Source organism: Pocillopora damicornis, chromosome 8 (genome assembly GCF_964200805.1).
Source record: "Pocillopora damicornis chromosome 8, jaPocDami1.2, whole genome shotgun sequence".
NCBI classification, from domain to species: Eukaryota; Metazoa; Cnidaria; class Anthozoa; order Scleractinia; family Pocilloporidae; genus Pocillopora; species Pocillopora damicornis.
Genome location: NC_142677.1, coordinates 6,148,287 through 6,169,528, shown reverse-complemented (window position 1 = coordinate 6,169,528; position 21,242 = coordinate 6,148,287). Strand labels below are relative to the sequence as shown.

General features: G+C 38.9%; 1 protein-coding gene and 1 pseudogene across 1 annotated transcript; both read left to right on the top strand.

Moving 5' to 3' along the window:
* Window positions 1-1,300: 1,300 nt before the first annotated feature.
* On the top strand, window positions 1,301-2,614 carry LOC149041131 (uncharacterized; annotated as a pseudogene).
* A 1,417-nt stretch (window positions 2,615-4,031) lies between these two features.
* On the top strand, window positions 4,032-20,774 carry LOC113675820 (E3 ubiquitin-protein ligase MIB2). The gene is made up of 19 exons (XM_027192419.2): window positions 4,032-4,399; window positions 5,575-5,746; window positions 6,615-6,849; window positions 7,581-7,823; window positions 8,403-8,513; window positions 8,813-8,917; window positions 9,350-9,641; window positions 10,552-10,685; window positions 11,330-11,437; window positions 12,034-12,074; window positions 14,137-14,293; window positions 14,428-14,582; window positions 15,090-15,213; window positions 15,781-15,993; window positions 17,423-17,580; window positions 17,971-18,169; window positions 18,293-18,413; window positions 18,673-18,738; window positions 19,128-20,774. Exons 1-19 carry the CDS (start codon window positions 4,177-4,179, stop codon window positions 19,382-19,384), a joined length of 3,114 nt encoding a protein of 1,037 aa, XP_027048220.2. The 5' UTR covers window positions 4,032-4,176; the 3' UTR covers window positions 19,385-20,774.
* Window positions 20,775-21,242: the final 468 nt, after the last annotated feature.

Sequence of the window (21,242 nt, the reverse complement as noted above, 5' to 3'; positions counted from 1 at the left end):
CGCGTTTTAACATTTCCTTCAGCACTCACTCTATTGACGATCTCGTCTGAATTTTGATCCATTGTACCTGTATAGCTATAGTCGATTCTTAGCAAAATTTTGTTGGCAAACACTGTATGGAAATCCAATTTCTCAGTTTCTCTTGCTGACGCATTTCCAAGCATCTGATCAATACCGACTGATATCAGCGAAATCATTCCACCGAGGAAATCTCTTTTCAATACTTCATTAACAGCAGCCTGTACATCCGGGCTCGGGGCGCTTGAGACCTTGATCTTGTACTTCTCTACCTCGTCGACAACTGCAGCAATAGGCACACTCTTCTCCGAAATGGTATCATTGTCCATCCGGCAGAAATTTTTGTTGACGATCATTTTGTGCATCGTTTGCAATGTCTTGGCAATCTCTGCGTCATTATCATCTTGCCGCTTCTTGATCTCCTTTGAGATACTTGTGCCTCTGCTTTTAAAAGAACGTTGCATCACTGCAGCCAAAACTGACTGTAAGTCTTGTCTGCAAAGTACAAGGGTATATGCGTAAAGCTCGTGACTTCTAAAACTCATGTGAAGCATTATTTAAAGTTTTTGTGATTTTAATTCTATTGGCAAACCTATGAAAGTATCATTAGCCGCAGATACATGCATCAAATATGGTCGTCAGCCACTGAAAAACCAATTACCCTTATTGCCGTTCCTCCTGCTTGAGAAAAAGGACTGAAAAGGGGAAATGGTTTACTATTACTACTTAAGTTTTTTTTTTAACCAAAAGGCTGAATTGTTTTTGGATGAAGTATACAGACGATATTTTAATGATTCCAATTGCCTACTGAACCCAGTTAGTCAATTATACTCTTGGAAAATTGAGCTATTATTGTCATATTGTAAGGTGGACTGATTATTATTAAAATTTTATCACACAATATAAAAAATTTTTTGAGTATATTGATGTGTCTTCCATCTATAAGATGTTTAAGTATATTTTTTTGTATTTTATTGCAAACTTCATTAACAGAAATGTAACAACACAATTATTTCATTCAACGGACATGAAACGTAATCTACAGAAACAAGAACGATGTGTAGGCGAAAGATCATTATATGTTAAGCATGGCTCACTTTTAAAAATATATGCTATTGGCAGTATTCATGATAATTAGCCTAACGTTACCACGACTGCAAAGGGACTATAAAACCGGAAATATCCAATGTTGGTAGAATGAAAAGAGTATCAAAACGAATGCCTTACTCATGGAATATTTTGTTATGGAGAAACTTTATTTATTATTGACCATTGTACCATTATGGAAATATCAAACGTTATTAGAGTGAAAAGAGAAATTGGAGCGAATGCCTTTCTCAAGGCATTATTCCATGGAAAAACATTGAATTACTTAGAAGTGGATCGAAAATTCCTCTTTCAAACCAATTCTGCCAAAGGATCCTATGACGTTTATGAAAAGACATGTTTACTGTGCAGTTTATACGACTACTCAGTTAGTAGGACTTATTAAGATTTCTAGGGAGAAACAAATTTCCGGCTACGCTGTGGAAGTTCTTTATGTCGTCGGATGAGTCAATAGCTGTAAACAGCATATTTCATATCACCACTACTTCTAGTTAGCAACCGTTACATTGTTCATGTAAATGCATCTAAATTAAGCGTATCAATAGAAATCAATCGCTTCCTAAAGGGCAGTTAGCAAGAATTATCGGTGAAAGAGACACTGGAGAAGCTGCAACTGTTCAGAAACTGATGATCGACAAGAGGCTGCCACATCAACTGCACTGCAGAACCAAGCCCTTGAAGACCAAAGTCTTCCAATTGTGTCGGTTTTGGACAGGTCTCAGGAGTACAAAGTCAAAATGTCGAGCGCACCACGTGCTTACGTAACCGGAGCTATTGGTAAGCTGCTCAGTGGAAAGTTCCTTGCTGGGTTGGCAAGTCTCATCTAGGTGGCCCTGGACCAATTCTTGGGAAACGCAGCAGCACAAGAGTCTGAGAAGATTGATTTTATCATTATGTGTGCTAATAACAGCCTCCTCCGAATCCATTAGATGTTATACAAGTAGGAGTTTGCGTCTACTGGGCTCAAAAGTAACTAGCAGAAAGCCTTCTCTTACCACATGCAAGTTGGTATCCTGAGACTTCGAGAAAGTGAACCCACAGATCCTGTTGTACGAGCTTACGAGGGCCATAGGCGTAGGTAATCTTCCCAGAACTGCTGAACATCTTCAAGGGCTGACTAAGTTTGCGAAGGAGCTCTACAGCACAATTCATCAGTTGAAGAACGCTGCTTATGGAGACGGAGATGGGTCAGGAGAAAGCAGCGGTAGGACTTCTAGAAAACCCAAACCTTCAAAACCAGGCGGAGAAGGAAACGAAGGAGGTAAGGAAGGTGGAGAACGAGAGGAAAAGGAGGAGGGGAAGGCTTTTAATTTAAAGGAAAGAACAAAGAAGGAAGTTGCAAGCCTCCTAGTTTTCTCCATGTTTCCGGCCTTGGTAGAAATTACCCGAGGAGCTCAGTGATGATCAGGGTAAAGAAGAGTTCAGAAGAACAGAGGAATATGGAGCTATCGTCATGGAACAAACAGAATCAGAAATCGAATCACCCTAATTGAAGAGAAAAATTTTTTAGGGAAGCTGTTGTAGCGTAGTTTGGACATACTTTGGAAGTTCTTTTGAGTTTATTGTTACGCATGGTATTAATCATCAACAGAATTGGAACTATGGAAACAGCATTTACCTGGGAACAAGTTCAACTCCTAAAGCAACATCACACTTTTATGCTTTATATCAAACCAAGAGATTATAATAATCTCCTGTTGAAACATTGAACTCTGTCTTGCGTGGCTTGTCCGAGTGTCCAGGCAAATAACTAGTTTACCCCGATAGTGATAGTTCCTTACTTCATTTAAGCTTAAATAAAGTTGTAACAGATATGGTAAAAAGAAACGTCAACCATTGTGAAGGTTAATCAAGAGCGAGGCTGTCCTCCTGATCGATTTTGTTGTCACCCATGCAGAAATTAAAACGTATCTCCGATTTCATCTACCCCGATTCTTATAAGAATCTTAATTACTTTCGTCAAAGACTTCTTAATTGCAACTCATTCAACTATAATCAAACAATCAAGCATCGGAAGCCACAAGAACAGGGAACGTCTGGTTTTCGCCGCACCCCGGAAATTTGCTCTGAAACGCAAATCCATTGTGCACTAAATGCAGCGGAATTTCAACGCATCGCTTAAAATCGAAAAAGTACTCAGACCTGCCTAACTTGGCCTCGGATTTGAAGGAAACAAAATCGAATCCTGGGGCGCTCTAAAATGAAAACTTTGGGACTGTGTTTAACATGACTATGAAAGCAAACAAATTGCTAGGAGTGTTTCTAAGCTGACGTTTCGAGCGTTAGTCCTTCGTCTTTCGCTCTAACGGATGGCTAACGCTCGATACGTCAGCTTAGAAACTGTTAACAGTGGCCAATTTACATCATTTACTCAGTTGATCAAACCAAATTATCTTGTTATAGTCTTCCACCGACGCAGCACCAAGGTTTCTTCGGAAACTTGCCCCCTTTATTCAAATTGCTAAGAGATTTGATTCGTGTTGATTGTAGTAGATTTAGCATGAAACGCAGGCATTTTATGGAGGTATTATCACGAAAGCCTCCATTATGTTGAAAATACTTCAGTTGTACTCATGTTGAAAGATCGGTTGTAAACTACGCGTTCTTAAATCCTATTTTTAAGGACCCGTGTTAAAAAGCGCAATATTAATGAAGTTCCGGTGACATAAGTGACGTATATCCGACTACACCCCGTAATTTTTTTGTGAGCCAGTGCCTTAAGATCGGGTAAACTGATAAAACCGGAAACCTTTTCTCGCTCACGAGACAAAAATCTAAAGCCTTATTTAAAATTAAGAAGTTTAAAAGGGTGACTAAATAAAGGAGTGTCGCTTTTGCATAGTTATCTTATATTTTTCGCGACTTCCGGTCGTGGGCGTAAAGTAAATATAAGGGTCTGGATCGACGTTAGTCCGCTGTACACAGGAAATCTGCACTTGTCTTTCGAGGAAAATCAACAATTTTATTTTAGATTCTACGTATCGCTGTAAAACCACAGATTTCTTCGGAGGGTATGTTTTGTTAGACAGCTGAATTTAATCAGAGAATTTAATGGAAACTGGTTGCCGTGTTGTCCGAGGACCTGACTGGAAGTGGGGAAATCAAGATGGTAGCGAAGGACATGTTGGCACTGTAGTTGTTGTTGGCAAAACCGGCAGTGTATCTTCCCCGGATAAAACTGTTGTCGTTCAGTGGGATGGTGGAACGAGGACGAATTACAGATGTGGTTATCAAGGAGCGTTCGATCTCTGTTTGTTTGACAATGGCCCAGTCGGTATGTATATTCTTTTGAAGTTGTATAATAAGTTGTACACTCACACCCGGGCGAATTTGGTGTTTATTCTGTCATTAATTTGATGTGAACCTTACATCGATCTAAAAAAGCGCAATTTGCTCATAAGGTGATACGGCTTTTGAAAAATCGCGTTTGGACACGGTGCTTCACACAAGCTATGTATTATAAGTGCTGTTACGACTAAAATACAACGAAAGCGAAAAACTGGTGAATTCGGCTGCTCACGTAAACAGCGATACGTAATTATTCATGCTTCTACGAATGTTTTTCATTGTTATTTTCCTTTGTGAGAGGATAATTACGCAGAAATGCAATTTGAGATTACTATTTGGAGACGCTGTTGCTTTCTGTGAATTTTGGGCGGCATTCGTGGAAAATTTCGTAGAAGCTTGTAGTTCTGAGAATCAAGTCAACGTCATGCATGCATAATTCCACTTGGAAATAGAACTGGAATTTATTATGTTGATTTTTTTTACCAGGTGAGAAAGCTAAGGAATTCTTAAAGGAAATCAATAAAACTTTGCACCATCACTTTCCATTTTACTTTATTAAAGTTATATGATAAGCTAAACATGAACTGGAATGAACTAATTTCTTTTAATCAAATGAGAAAGCTACTGTAAGGGAATTTTGTAAATCATCACTTAAATTTTGCATCATAAGTTTTCTCTGCAAGTTGTTAACTTTTATATGAGGAGCTAGATTATAGACGTGTTTTGATTGGTATTTACTTATGATCTATCAGAGGAGAAACACATGGATGACATCACCATTAATAAAATTTTCTCTAATATCATATAAATTAGATAGATGCCATGTTTCCTTGGATCTTAGAAGACATCAATATATGGAAAGAAATTTAGTGGCAATTTTTTTGGTTCTGACCAGATCTTCAGCTCATCTGTGATCTATTACTAAACAGATGCAAGGCAGCAAGGATTCTATCTGTAAAATGTTATAGGTGATCCACAACTGAAAAACTGTACATCTGAGACAGAGTTACCTGTAAATCTCCTTTCATGTTTGGTCCATAGGAAAGCAACCACATAGTCTCTACTACAGGGGTCTTTAAGCCAGGGTTGTTTTTCCAATCTTTCGTTAAAGTGATGTAACAAAATAAGGTTATTGTTGACTTGCATTTGTTATTCCAACAGGTGTTATACACAATAATGTTTCTTGTAATGAATGCAAGAAGCAATCCATTGAAGGAATGCGCTGGGAATGTGCTGACTGTCTGAACTACAATTTGTGTACTTTATGCTATATGAGTGATAAGCATTCACTGGAGCATGGATTTAACAGAATAGAAGCTCGTGGAAAACCAGGGTGAGTTTTTATTGGTTGTTAACCCTTGAACTCCCAGAAGTGATCAACATGAAACTTCTCCCAATGATATCCTTACATTATCCAGCAAACAGCTAATGAGAATATTCCAACTTATCAGTTAGAAGTTGTGGTCTTGATCTAACACAAAATTCTCGTAACTAATTTACAAGGATATGTGTAGCAGTTAGAGGGGTGAATTACCAATCAGATCTTGGGAGTTAAAAGGTTTAGTTATGATTGGTCTTAACATATTCAAATCTGAATCAATAAAAAGGGCAATTTAAGTTTGGAATCAGGCTCAGTAATTCTCGAATTTCAACTCTTAAATGGTTTTTGCTCAAGTGCATGTCAGTGGTAGTAAGCATTATAAACAGTGACTTGATTTTCATTTAGTTGACATTAAGCTTGGCACTGGTTTGAGTTCAGGTGTTTACGTTTCACCCTTTCGTTCACAAGGTCTGCCATGCAATTATTGTGATGTTAGTTTGGAGAATTTGGTATTGGATCAACTAATAATCCCCTAATTGATACTTTTCTTTTTCTTCATCACTTGCCAGCTTGATGTTGTATTGATATTGCAAAGGGAATTTTTGTCTTGGTCCTTCATGGAAGTTGACTATTATTGTCATTGTCTTTGACATTGCCATCAACAATGTCATCTTAATCGTCATTGCCATCATCGTGGTCATCATCGTTATCATTTTCATTATGTTTGTCATAAGCATTATCATCATTGTCATTATCACTATAATCATTAATATTATTATTATCTATTCTATTCTTTGTGACAAAGAAGACAATTTGAAATGTGTCACGACTAATTTTAGGTTATCTAATGTGTTTTAATTCCTTTGTTTTTTTTTTGTAGGGTTTACATTGGCCGAAGACTTGGAAAATGCAAGGTTGAGGCCAAGGGTATATTTTGTGGTGCACAGGTTACAAGAGGACCTGACTGGGACTGGGGTAATCAGGATGGAGGGGAGGGGAGTGTTGGTCAAGTTTTAGATGTGAGAGGTTGGGAGACAGAGAGTTTTCAAAGTGTAGCATGTGTGATGTGGAAACCTATGAGTACAAATGTGTACCGTGTGGGACATAAAGGGAAGGTGTGTAGTTTATATACCTACAGAGTTTTCCATGTTTCATCACTGAACTACCTGGGTCTGTAAAAGTAGCAAGGCTAGAAACTTTTTCTTCAAGTCTCTTGTTCCTTGGGATAAGTGCAGTGTTATTTTACTTGTTGGAACCAAAAGTGCATTTGTCTGAAAAACCTGACATCTTACAACAACTAGATTGTAAGAAGCCTGATTTGCATAGAAATTTATGGGCTGCAATATTTTGTGTCATTTTCATGTAGTGTTTGATAAACAAAATTACATTATTTTATTTTACTTTCTGTAAGTGGTACATCTTGTGGGTAGCAAAGTTATCAAACCTAGTAAGAGTAGTTGATACTTTACTTCTCCTAAGTCAGGTTATTGACATTTGAATGGCCTAAGTTTCCTACCCTTAGTTGGGAAAGTTGATAATAATGCTGTATCAACATGGCAGATCCAAGAGATGAACAAAACACCATACCACTATCACAATGTTAATTGGAGAATTTGGTATTGGATCAACTAATAATCCTGTTATTTATATTTTTGTCTTATCTCAACACTTTTCAGCTTGGTAACACATATTTATTAGTCACACATTAGAGTTAGGTGTTACATCTCTGTAGCTTAGCTGTTGGGGCACCTGACCTCATCTTTCCCTGTACAGAAATTTATGGTTTGACTTGACAGAGAGGTGCAGTGACATCAGAGCTTGAATCTTTTTAAATTGTTTTTTCCAGGTGGATTTGACTTGCATCAGTGAGGGTTCTGGAGGATTTTACTACAAGAATCATTTGCCAAAACTAGGACAGAAGCCTGAATCCCTGATTATTCCTTCAACAAGTAGTGCAGCCTCATCAGCTGATTCAGTTGATAACTCTGTAAATTATGATGTTGGTGAACGGGTTAGAGTGCTGTTGGATGTTACTACACTGAAGGATATTCAGGAGGGACATGGTGGATGGAATGACAAAATGGAAGAGGTACATGTACATCCTAACATTTGACTGTTTGAAATACTCACTGACTGAATGGAAGATTGAATGATTGATTGACAGACTAGCAGACTGACTGACTGTCTCATTGACTGGCCAAAAGACTGACTTAGTGACGACAGACTGACTGACCAACAAAGGTCAACTAACTCACTGATAGACAAACAGACTAACAGGCAGACTAAATATCTGACTGACTGACTCATCGGCTCACTGATAGACAGACTGACTCACCAAAAGACTGACTTAGAGACTGAATTATTCATTGACAGATAAGTGGACCAACAGCATCACAGCATCACAGCATCACAGTTTCTTCAGAAGCTTATCCCGTTTTAAATTGAACAAATGTCTTACCAGGCACAGACAAATTGACCAACAGACTTACTGGCTAACCAACCTACTGGTAAATTGACACACTGTCTGACTGACAGCCTGACCAACTGACTTATGGGTAGACAGACAGACTGGCTGACTTAATTTCTGATTCCCTGATTGCCCTACTGAAAGATACATCTCAGTGATAAACTGCTAAACACAACTGATTACAAAGTTATCTTAATTCAGGTGATTGGGCTTGTGGGTACAGTTCATAGAATCACTGAGAGAGGAGATGTCAGAGTACAGTATCCTGGGTTTGCAAACAGGTGGACATTTCATCCAGCCTCACTCACAAAGGTACTGTTTGGTTTTATAGTGAATTTTTTTTATTGGCGATTGATCCTTTTCATACACCAGCACATCAAAAGATTTTGCCCAATGATAAAAGAACGTTCCAGTGACGAATAATTAACAGAGAAGTGTAGCCAGAGTATCTGTGAAATTTTGAAGACTAGCCAAAAATATTACTTAGAATATACAGCACCAGCATAATGGGTAACTTCAAAATTTTGAAGACTAGCCAAAAACATTACTAAGAGTATACAGTACCAGCAAAATGGGTCACTTCAACTGCATATTTTGTCATCCATCGACAGGTGGAGGAGTTTCGTATCAATGATAAAGTAAGCATCATAAAAGATCAAGCATTGCTCAAGAAACTTCAGGTTGGGCACGGAGAATGGACAGATAGCATGGCTGTGGTAAGGAAATGGATATCTGAGAAATAATTGTTTATTCGTAAAGCGCAAATTTTTACGCTCGGATCAAAATTGTCTGGAACTCACTTTTTATAGCTTACTTTTCGATGGAGTGTCGTAAAGTGGAAACCAAAATAATTAATCACTCAATCAATCAATCAATCAATCTTAACCAATCAGAAGAAAGGAAATTTTTCTTAGTAAGAGCCAATGAGAAGTCAAAGCAAAAAGAAACAAACTGCCTAAGGCGCAGGAAAACGCGGGTGACCAAATTTCAGTTTTGCATCTCATTGGTTGAGAAAGTGGCACGAGTTTTTTTGGACCAATCACGGAGCGAAGTAAAGCAAAAACAATACAATCCCGCATTACTTTTGATTCTTAATTAGAAACTGCTCTAATTATTCCAGTGGTAATTATCTTTGTATTCCTCAATAGGCTTTGGGCAAAGTGGGTAAAGTGCTAAAGATTTATTCCGATGGCGACATCCGCGTGGCTGTTGCTGATCATGCTTGGACGTTTAACTCAGCTGTACTTGTGAAGGAGGAATCTGCAGCTACGCCATCTGGTTATGACCCACAGTCCACCTCGCAGAGGGGACAGGTAGAGTTGCAAGGAATCTTACAACCGTCATCATCCTCGTCATCTTCTTCTGCCTCACAACAGAATCATCATGACAATTTGACAGCAGAGGAACGAAGACAATCTCAGCAGTTACAGACGGAGATAGGTAGGAAACTTAACCCTTTACACTCAAACATCTATACGTTTTCTTTTGTACTCACAAGGAGAATTCCTTTAACAATCAAAGCTTCTTAGGTCGGTGGTCATTTTCTTTATGCTCTTGGTTTTAATGAATGATTTAGCAGTATTATTGTGAGGAGAAATTAGAGGCTGATCACTCTTAGGGTTAAGAATTGCCTGCCACTGTCCATTGCAGAACATGTGTGATATCACAACTTTCTGAACTTGATACAAAAATGTGTTTTCTCTAAAATATTGAAAAACACATTCTTTAACTGTAAGGTATTAGTTTTTTCCTACAAGCCTGTTAAAGTACACATTCTGTTTATGTATCGAAGCAAGACACACTATTTTATGATGATGATGGGAAAAGCATTTTGGTAAAACCTTTTTGTTACATTTGTGGTCAGATTTTTAAATTTGAGACTCCAAAATGTAAATGACGAACCATCGATCCGAATTGATTTTTCTAATCGTCTTTAAACATGCTGTCAAAAATATAAATCTGTTGTTCTAAACAGTACCACTCACATGTCAGTTGACGGTCCTTCGAAACTCAATCCACGATCCACGATTCTCGATTCACACATACATACATACACATACATACATACACTTTACTGGATCTCCCTTAACAGGGCTTTTCGGACAGAACTAAATCTACAGTATCTGCAATCATAATTACAATCATGATAAAAAAAGCCAATGATGTTTATTCATTAAATATACTGTAAAATATTCTCGATCCTCGATTCTTAAGGCTCAAGTGGAGTTCGAGAAAGTCGAGAAATTTCCGATTCGAGTTTGGAGACTTTTGTCTTTAATTGAACATGTAGGTGGTGATAGAGGCTTCTCTAAACTAATTAATCTTTTTGTGTTTGTTTGTTTTTATGAAGACCAATCGCTGAGGTCCTTGTTAGATCACCTCCGTATCAACAGTTCAACGGACATTGGATCCATGATCATAAGCGAAGCAGGACAAGGGAATGTTGAACAACTAAAGGACTTGTTCCGTGCTCATCCAGATAAGGTGTCATACTGTATTATTCTGACTTATGTTTCAAAGGCACTAGAAAGTCGCTTGTCGTACATTGCATAATTATCTTCAACAGAACGAGTTTCAATTGAGTGTCGAAAATATTCCGAGATTGCTTTGGTTTTACTTTATTCTGTGATGGGTTCAGAAAACGTGCGCCATCCTTTCAACCAATCAGATGCCAAACTAAACACAATCGCGACTGCGTCACTCGCGTTTTCCCGCGCTTCAAGCAGTTGGCTTGTTTTCACCCTGAGTTCTTATTGGCCAATAACCATGTAAACTTTTGTCCTGATTGGTCACATGGATTACTTTGGTTTTACGACACTCAATTGAAAACTTCACTATGAACGAAACTATTGGTTTGATAAGGTAGGAAGACGTGAAAATGAGAGAAAAAAGGAACAGGGGTGATGAGAGATGAAGATCACTTACTCGCATCAAAAGTGAGGAACTTAAATATTTTACCTGAAATTTTTTTAAGATTCTCATATCTTGACGCAAGTCCTCTGAAGCGGTTAGGGTTGGGGCTAGGGTTAGGAATATCGGGGGCTCTCTTGGTTTGAAGCAACGTTACCTAGTGCTTTCCTTAAAGGTTCCATTATTTTGTTTTAACTGACTTAATACTGTGTTTGCAGGTGGATGTGGTGCGATCAGACAAGACAGCACTACAGATAGCCAGTCATCAGGGACTCACAGCTGTTGTTGAACTTCTGAATCAGTTTGGCGCAGATATTAACTTACAAGTTAGTGATTCTGATCAAGATTAATCAATAAATAGACGTCAGAACTTTTTAGCGATGCTGGAACAAAGAATAAACTTAGTATCGTAAAGAATTTGATCCCTAACCTGATCCCTGTCAGTTTAGTTGTTATGTACCCAACTGATAAAGAATGTTTTCAATGTTATCTATGTTTAAAGGATCTTAAAGTAGGGTCGGTCTCTTAAATTTAATAGCAATATAATCTATTCCATTTAAAGTAACACACTTGCCTTGTGCTAGGCAATAATTTTTGGCATAAATTTAGATACACAAACTTGCATACGAAGCGCCTGAATTTGAGTACGAATCGACTGAATATGAAACGTCCAGGTACGAAACGGCTGGATACCACCGCTTCTTGCATGTAATGATACAGTTAGGAAATGATAATTTATAAATTCGATCGTCGAGTAAAGGAAGATTGATTGACACAGGTACGTATCCAAAAAGGAAGCTTAGGGTTCAGAAGAAACCTAGAACAATTTTTGTGCAAATTATCCCAGGATGTCCAGAGTAATTAGGCTGAACAAACACGTAGTCCATCTAGTGTTAACGTATTGTTTTGTTTCCTTTTCCAGGATTCTGAAGGTGACACAGCTTTGCATTATGCAGCATTTGGGTGAGTGACAGATACAGGGGTTACTGGCCAATCTTAGTCTTAGTCAATACGTCACTAATTTGCTTAGCAGTCCTCGTTTTTGTATCTATTTGCTCTTCTATGGAGCGAGAAACTGTGTCTTGTTTAAACCCAGAACTTTAAAGAATAAATATCACTTTATTTATGTAGCGCTATTTCTATCGCTATCCAACAGCGCTTTACAATGACTAAATAAACATATAGTGCTTGAAAATCCCAACTGGCAGGAGGCAGACCAGTTGGCTATTTACACAGCGCAGCCAAGGAGTTGAACTCGGGGCGACCGAGAACAAATCCAACGCATGGCGGGGTGGAGGACTTGAACCCGGGACCACCAGATTACAAGTCCAGCACCCTAACTACTTAGCCAAGCCGCCTCCAGTATATAGACCTTATAAGACCATCATAGGTGCCAGCACTAATCTTTATCTTTATTTTTATTTTTATTTAAGCACGAAACAATTCATCAGCAATTACATTAACTAAAACTATTTAAAAATTAAAACACTAACTAATATTTAAAAGCTGTTTTCCGTGAATGCCGTGCGTTATAGAGTGGCATTGATCTTGCGTTTAAATAACCCCAGAGACTCTGTGTTCCTTATATCACATGGAAGACTATTCCATAATGTGGCTCCACTATAGCTAAAGCTTTTTCGATAATAGTTAGTGCGAGGTAGAGGAACATTGAGTTTATTTTCAGAGTCCCTGAAGTCATAAGCAGAGTTACGCCATTTAAACTTAGAATTAAGATATTCAGGAGCTAGCCCGTGCAGACATTTGAAAACCATGGTAACTCTATGAATTTCCTGCTGGCTTGTCAGATTTTTCCAACTTAAAAATTCAAGTAGCTTAGTTGCATCGGCATCATAGCTGGAAAATGTCAAAACACGGGCTGCTCTAATCTGTAATTTCTGCAGCTTATCTCGTAGCGTTATCCCACAGCTACCCCAGACAATGTCACAGTAATCAAAGTGAGGTTTTACTAAAGCTTGGTAAAGCAGATGTAAGGTCGATGCTGGGATCAGATGCCTGACTCGCTTTAGGCACCCGATACCAGAGGCAATCTTTTTTGTCAATTTTTCGATGTGACTATGCCAATCGAGCCTATCGTCTATAATCACACCAAGCGATTTTGTAGAAGTAACCTGGCTCACCTGAGTGCTGTTCATTCTAATTGTTGGTGAAGCTGTGAGAGTACCCAGTCTCTGCCTTGACCCTATTAGCATGAATTCGGTTTTTGTCATATTCAGTGTGAGTTTATTCGCTTGTAGCCAGTTGAAAACGTTTGTTAAGTCCTCATTCAGACAAAGCTGTATACTCTCAAGATCACCGCCCACATATGTAAGGTGTGTGTCGTCAGCATACATCCTCGGCTCACAATTTGATAAACAATTTGGAAGATCGTTGATATATAATAAAAACAATAGTGGACCGAGGATGGTCCCCTGGGGGACGCCGCAAGTTAATGAGCAGCTGCCGGACAGCTACCCGTTCACAGAACATTTCTGTGTGCGGTTTTCCAAGTATGACTGAAACCATTTGAAAGATTTGCCATGTATGCCATAATAGTTTAATTTCGATAGGAGGATCTGATGATCAACAGTGTCAAAAGCTTTTTTCAAATCTAGAAAAATGACTCCATTGATTTTCCCGTTGTCAATATTATATGCCCAAGAATCTGTCGCTTCCAACAATGCTGTTACAGTTGAATGAGTAGCACGAAACCCTGATTGATTTTGATATAGAATATCATGTTCTTCCAGATAGGCATACAATTGATCGTAAACTATCCTTTCAAACACTTTCGCCACTATTGGAATCACCGATATTGGGCGGTAATTGTTGACATCATCGCGGTTACCCTGTTTAAAGAGAGGTGTAACCCTTGCATATTTCCAATCATCTGGGAACTTCCCTTGGCTAATAGATTGATTGAAAATATCACATATCGGCACACAAATAAGGTCAGCGCATTCACTAAAGAGTGATCCAGACCCTCTCGTAATGATTCATAACAATTAACTACAATTTATTCCAATAGTAATCAGCCCACAACAGCTGCCACTCTGTTAAAAGGAGGCGCAGATGGAAACCGGCTCAACAAAAACAAATGTTCCCCGTTGCATGTTGCAGTAAACAAGGGCTTCACGGACGTTGTGAAAACGTTTCTTAGCTGTTCATGTAACGTCAATGCTCAAGTATGTTACTTATTCGTACCTTGTCGTTGATGTAAAGAGTTATTTTATAAGATAAAAATAAAAATGTAGCCTGAACGGACTGGGAGGACCATCAGTGACGTCGCTAACCCTTGTTAAAATCTGTTCATTCGTAGGACTCTTATGGTGACACTGTTCTTCATGACGCTATTGCTAAAGACTTTGCAGACATTGTCGAACTCCTCATAAACTTTCGTGGTATCGACTTGTCGATCAAGAACAAACGAGGATTCAATTGTTTGCACCATGCTGCCCTGAAAGGAAATGCAAGGTCAGTATTTAACGTGAACTATAAAGGGAAATTTCAAGTAGGGGAAAGTGGAAAGAAATAAACTTTTAAACAAAGTAGCTGCAAGTAATTAGCGCGCTTTACTCTTAGCACTCATCAAAATCATCATTTTGTGCAGCCCAAATTAGTCAAACTAGCCAATCAGAGTAAGATCTGAATCACAGGGCGCCAATAAGAGTTCCAAAGAAACATACAAACGATCGCAAGCGCGGGAAAGTACGCGGGCAAACGGCTGAGAGGATGACGTTCTTTTTCTGCACCAATCACGGGACGCATTGAAGAACAGCGAGACAAACTAAAGGGGATCACTTTCCAAACTCAATTTAAAATTGCTGTGGTTTATATAATCATAATGTTTAGCAACACGAAGAAGTTTAGTAACCCATAAGTTGCTGCAAACTAGCAGATAATGCTTCTCAAAAACCAGAGTTCTCGGGGATGGAAGGGTTTCAATGACCTTTGTGACCTTGTCTCTTTCACATTCTTCAGAGCGGCGTCGCTAATTGTTCAGAAGTCACCAGAACTAATGAACTCCGCCAAAGAGGATGGCTTTTCGGCGCTTCATCTGGCCTCACTTAACGGACATTACAATGTTGTTGAATGTCTAGTTCAGGTAAATGTGTGTTTGACTTCCAGCCAATATTTTTGGCTAGTATGATAGTAGTTCAGAATGTTTCAGAAGTATCTTTGCCTTATGGTTGGCTCCGCGACTCCGCAAGAACAAAGATATTGCAAGTGGCCTAGAGACTTTGTAGTTCTGGACGGCTTTTTAAGAGAAAAAAGCATTACATAGGGTCGTCATTGAGACAATTAAATGGCAAAAAACAGACAAACAAACAAATAAATAATGATTTTCTGATATGTATTATGCAATTGCTTGGTGTAATCTTTTAGCCATGCGATAAATCCAAGCTTTTTGGTAACAATCGAGTGTTCTTGTCAGTTATAGTCTGTGGTGTTGAAATAATAAACCAAATAAAACATTTTTGCTTGTAGATATCGAATTTCTCTTCTCGTGTTCAACTCTACATCTCACTCGTTAGCTGCCCCCTCTGGTGAGATATTAAGTTGAACGCTCGAAGAGAAACTCCATACTCACGCGCGCCCGTGTATTATTCTCAAAATATTTACGAATCTTGAAGTGCAACTAAAGCAGGCTAACATTTTACCACCTCTTTAGGCTCGCTCTCTTTCTGAAGTCGATATCCGCAATGGTCGTCAACAGACCCCTCTCCTCCTAGCAGTCGATAAAAGACACGTGACCATAGCTAAACTGCTTTTGGAAAACGGAGCTAATGTCAACGCGCAAGATGATGTCGGTGATTCTCCACTTCATGTAGTAGTCATGTATCATTCCCTAAAGTTTGGGGGGAATAATGTTGCAAAGAAAGAGGTAAGACTTGGACATGTAGATCATATCAATCAGCTTTTGTCTGTGTCTGTCTTTTACTGGTTGCTTGACTGCTTGCCTGTCTGTCCTCTTTTGTCTTTGACTGTTTGCGTCTCTGCGGTTTATTTCTGTCAACTTAGCTTTCTTCCTCATGCTCTTTGCCTGACTGCCTGCTCGTCTTTCCCCTTCTGTCTTTGTATTTGTGCCTCTCTGCGGTCTATTTCTGTCTACTTACCTGTCTTCCTCATTCTCTCTGCCTGACTGTCTGCTTGTCTGTCTCTTTCTCTCTGCCTGACCGTTGTCTCTCTGTCTCCTTATGGCTGCCCGTCTGTCGCCGTATAGTCCATTTATGTTTCTCTAGGGCAGTGTCAAATAGTCAATACTGTGGATGTGTCCCATAAGTTCTCTTATAGTCAGTCTGTTGACCAGACCTACTCTGAGATCATCTGTCTCTTTGTCCCTCTGTTAGTCAAACAGCAACCGTCTCACTCTCTAATTATCTTTGAGAGTCGCATTTAGATGTACTTTTGTAGGCCTATCTGTCTGGTTATGTGTCTTTCTCTGTTTGTCTGTCAACTATCTGGATGTCGTCTGTTAGACATTTGTTTATATTCAATACCTTAGCCTAGTTCAAATGTATAAGATTATATTTGGTTACTGTGATATCAATTGCCATCATTACTTTGATATTATTGGAATAACTCGAACTAGAAGTAAGCATGAGTATAAAATAAGGCCTAAAGTTGCTCGTACAAATTATTTTAAATATTCTTTTTTTAATAGATATATTAACGATTGGAACTGTTTGCCTTCTGAAGTAATGTCATCCCCTAGCCTTCAGTCTTTTATAGTTTCACTAATTAAGTACCTCCGCTCTTAATTACCCCAAATACCGGTTTTTTTTTGTTATATTTTTTTTTTTTTTTTTTGGAGGATATGTCTTAGCATGGGAATTTAGTTTCCCCCTACTACCGTCCTGTCAACCATTTTTATACTTTTGTTCGATGTATGGTTACGAACTGTGATTAAAGATTAAAGATTAAAGATAAAGATTAAAGATATTTAGTATTTAGTGGTAACTTGAATTCAAAGTCCGTCGTTTAAGCTATCGCGATGAGTTTCCAAATTATGACCGCTTTGTCTAACTTCCAAAAGTTGACGTGCTTAGTTTGTGTGCTGACCTTGTCTTGGACCGACACGAAAGCTGTTGTTTTTGCTTACGCTCTCAAAGATTAATTTGGTTGATCGGAAGCATTAAGTACATTGTTGTTAATTTGTGAGATTATTGTAATAGTGTTTGGGTTAGAGATTCTAGAGTCCCTTGTGCCTTTCGTAAGTGCGTGTTGCGGTCTGCCGCCAGCTCCTCCGACATTGCGACCCAACGATATGTTTCATCTTAACAAGTTTCTCATGCATGTTGTTATCTTTACAGCTTCCTCCAAGCGAACCTACATTTGCCATAACCAAATTACTAATGGAGCACGATGCAGACTTGACACTTGTAAACAAACACGGGAAAACTCCAGTACAGCTGTGCAGAGATCCACGGCTCCGAGAGATCCTGTTACCTAATAGCGTAGCAGAGGACGAGTGAGTAGAAATAACATCCGACAGTCTTTTACCGACCAAATTTGTCACGTTTTCCTTGCGCATTAATCCCTTCCACTCTTAGTCATTTTTATTCCTTCGTTGCGGTTCGTATTTTTATCTTCAACCAACCTAACGTTTGCAAACTCCTCCAAGCTTCCTCATATACATGTAGTTTTAAACGCCGTAAAATAATTTTCAAAATATTGCGTCGTACTCCTTCAAGCTCAGCTACCGAATAAGGAATGATATCGAATTTGTTTGTCTCGTGCGAGTGTCGAGATGTAACAGAGGAATGATCGAAGTTATGAGTACGGCTGTGAGGGAGACCTCGTGGCTCAGAGAAGTTTTCGTTTGATTGTGCGTATGTTTGTGTTTTTTTTTTTTTTGCAGTGAGACGCCAAAGAAATCTCAGACATCAAATGGCGCCTCTCCGCATGCATCGTCGAGCTCGACTTCTGGAGTTTCCATGGAAACAGGCCGCAAATGTCGTGTGTGTGATTTACCTGCTAACGCAACCTTTTCCCCGTGTGGTCACTTGGTCGCTTGCATGGATTGTGCACCAATGCTAAAGAAGTGTTTTCTTTGTAAGGTAAAGTACAAAGAGCATAGACATATTTTGTGGATTATGAAATTTCAATTTTTTCTTAACAGTAATGGTCAGAATTTCTTTGCCCCGTAGTAATAATTAATTTCCTCCCTCTATGCTTTGCAGGCTGTGGTTGAGTCGTTTGCCGAAGTACACCAGGGAGGGGACAGTGTGGAATGCGTAGTGTGTTCAGATGAGCCACCCTCCGTCAAGTTTGAACCGTGTGGGCACATGATAGTTTGTGAAGGTACAAATATTTTTTTGACTACGTTTGAAATTTTTATCACTGATACAAGACTTCAATCCGTGAGTGAATGACAGAAAAGTTCTCTGGTGAGACATAAGCCTTAAGATGACTCCACCCCCCACCCATTCTCTCCGCCGTCCCATTCTTGTAAGATCGGAAATTGAAAGATCTCTTGGGAAACCCTTGGGAGGGGCATGTTTTTACTGATCACTTTACTGATCTCTTAAGTTTTTATTTCATCATATCTTCCTGTCACTAGGATGTGCCACACGCATGAAGAAGTGCCTTAAATGCAAGAGGGTTATTGAAAAGAAAATATCCAGTGGTGAGTAAATGAGATCTTACATTTTGCTGCAGTAGATCGTAATAAATAAATTAAAAAAAAACATTAAGCTTTGTTCCCTTGGGGAATGGAGTCAAGGATTTTGGGGATGTAATGTCGGAACCTTTTTCAGACTGTTTGATAATCGAGAGGCTTTCATTTGTCCACATTTCTAGGCGCTTGAATGTCAAAGACTGCGTGAAATATTCAAAAGCATTCGAAGGTTAAAATGTGAAATTTCAAGCGAACTTGGAAGTCTATGGAAAAACAAACAGTCGTGGACATTGAGAATACATCAACGTCAGTGAGTGTAAGGCAGGCCGTGTAAATACTCAAGACAAATAATTTTTCCGGCGATTTTTAAAATTTTCTCCTTTTTCTTTCGTCCGTAGGGAAAAACGCACCTGCCAAACCAGCAGAATTAAGCGAAAACGATGAAAAATACTTGGAAACACTCCATTCTTTGCTGTCGCTTCAAGCTCATGTACGAGAGATTGAAGATGCCAACATGTGCGCCATTTGTCTTGAAAAACCTCGCAATATGGCGTTCCTGTGTGGCCACGGCACATGCGTAGAGTGCGCTACGACACTGGAGGTGTGTCCCATGTGCAGGAAACCCATCACTAAGAAGATAACTCTGTTTAACTGATCAGAGTGAAAAGGCAGCCCATCACGATGAGAATGACGCTGTTCATATGAACGAAATGTTATGGTGAAATGAATTTCTGAGATCACATGTTACAAACGGTAACTTGCGTTTGGGCAAATCTTGCATCTAGACATTACCTTTGTTTTGTCTAAAGCTTAAATTTGTTCGTCAAAAACGCTTTCTTTTGTTCAAGATAACTTCAAAAGGTCCATATATTTGAGCAGGATTTCAATTGCCTTGTCGGTTGAATTCCTCTTAGTTTGAATAGATAAATATTTTTCAGAGGTTTGCTTACGTGGATTAAGACAACACAATTGACATAAACTTCAAGGTGCGTTAGTTTTGGAAAGAAAAAAAAAAGACACTTAAAAGTACGATAAAAAATAGAGGAGTTGCAAATACAGTTCAAAAGACTGTTCGGAAGAATGTTCCGAAGGCTGTTCGGAAGACTCTTCCGAAGACTGTTCTTTTCGACCTGAATATAGTTCTTGCGAATTCGTTGTTCATAATCTTTACCAAGAAATAATACATGGGACTTTAGACACCTTGGTAGCCAAAATAGTAATGAAAGACAGTCTAGAAACTTTCCAAAAAACGTACGGGTTTGTTAGTATAATGCTTACAACTGATTGTGGTTTAGAAACCGCGAAGGGCTTATAATTCCTTGTAATTAACTGGAACTAAGAAATATTCTACATCAAAGTTCTCAGATGTTTTAGATTTCGCTAAAAGAATATATAAATCCCAGCCCAGACCCTTGGATGGAGTGTTCCTTGCTGGTTCAACCAGATCTCACTGGATTGTTACGTTACGTCACCGATTGAGACCAACCAGGCTTACCAGATTTCGCATGGGCAGGGCAGCTCGAGGGAAATACAAGGGACTGGTGAAAAGATCCAGTTTAAAGGGTTTCAAGGTCTTTCAGTTATTAACCAATTGAGGAGCTAATTTCAGAAATAGATCTTAGCTTTAGAAGTGTGTTAGAAAAAATACGATTTAGTTTAGCCCCGTTGACAAGTTGTTTAATAATATTTATCCGACTCTAATGTCTCATTTGCCACTGATTTTAGCTGGGCTTTTGATGTGGCAATTGAACGATTTTGCCTTTTGACCAGTACACACAGTAGTAGTGTGACGCGTTCCAAATCGTCTCTTGTCTCTGAAGAACGCAAATCCTTAAGTCAAGGAATGAATTTTGTCCTATTTTAATTTATCGCGAAATGAATTCCTGTTTGAACATAATTTATTATCGAGGCTAAATGCTAAGTTGGTGCTCTTCACTTACCTCAATAGAGCTTGAGATTGGTATGTGAGCCTTTGATGTTTTTAGATATATATATATTGCTCTTTAGTTTTCATTAAAATGATTCTCAACGCACAATTATGCAAACACATGTTGTGGTTCTGTGTAAGTGTGTATTAATGTAATTGTTTGTGTTATTAACCATTCTTTGGTTATCCTCCTCACGTGTAGCCTTTTCTAGCCGTTCAGTTAGTATATCGAAGCGAAAACGTAGGCGGCGTAATAATGGCGGCGGAGCGAAAAAAAACTATGAGGCTTGGGCCGGGTCGCGTTGAGGAAGGAAGTCCGACCCAAACCTCCTACAATTACCCGACATGACCCGACCCAGACCTCTCATGCCTTCTCCATCCGTCGGTAACTATTGCACTTTGTTTTACCAACTAGTCTCCTGGAACAGCCAACTTCACGGGTAGTATTGTACCTAGACTTTTCACGGCTAAGCTGTCACATTTCAGTTACAGTCACACGGTAGGATTTGGGTACGAGATTACCTCTCGGGTCATTGTTGGATCACTAAATGCGTACGTTACTACAGATCAGACTAAAACTCGTCAA

Excerpts from the sequence above, each read along its gene's own strand:
- LOC113675820 (XM_027192419.2), top strand. The coding sequence starts at position 4,177 with ATGGAAACTGGTTGCCGTGTTGTCCGAGGACCTGACTGGAAGTGGGGA. Across the intron at positions 8,918-9,349 it reads GGACAGATAGCATGGCTGTG|GCTTTGGGCAAAGTGGGTAA; the intron begins GTAAGGAAATGG and ends ATTCCTCAATAG. Across the intron at positions 18,414-18,672 it reads GCACATGATAGTTTGTGAAG|GATGTGCCACACGCATGAAG; the intron begins GTACAAATATTT and ends TCCTGTCACTAG.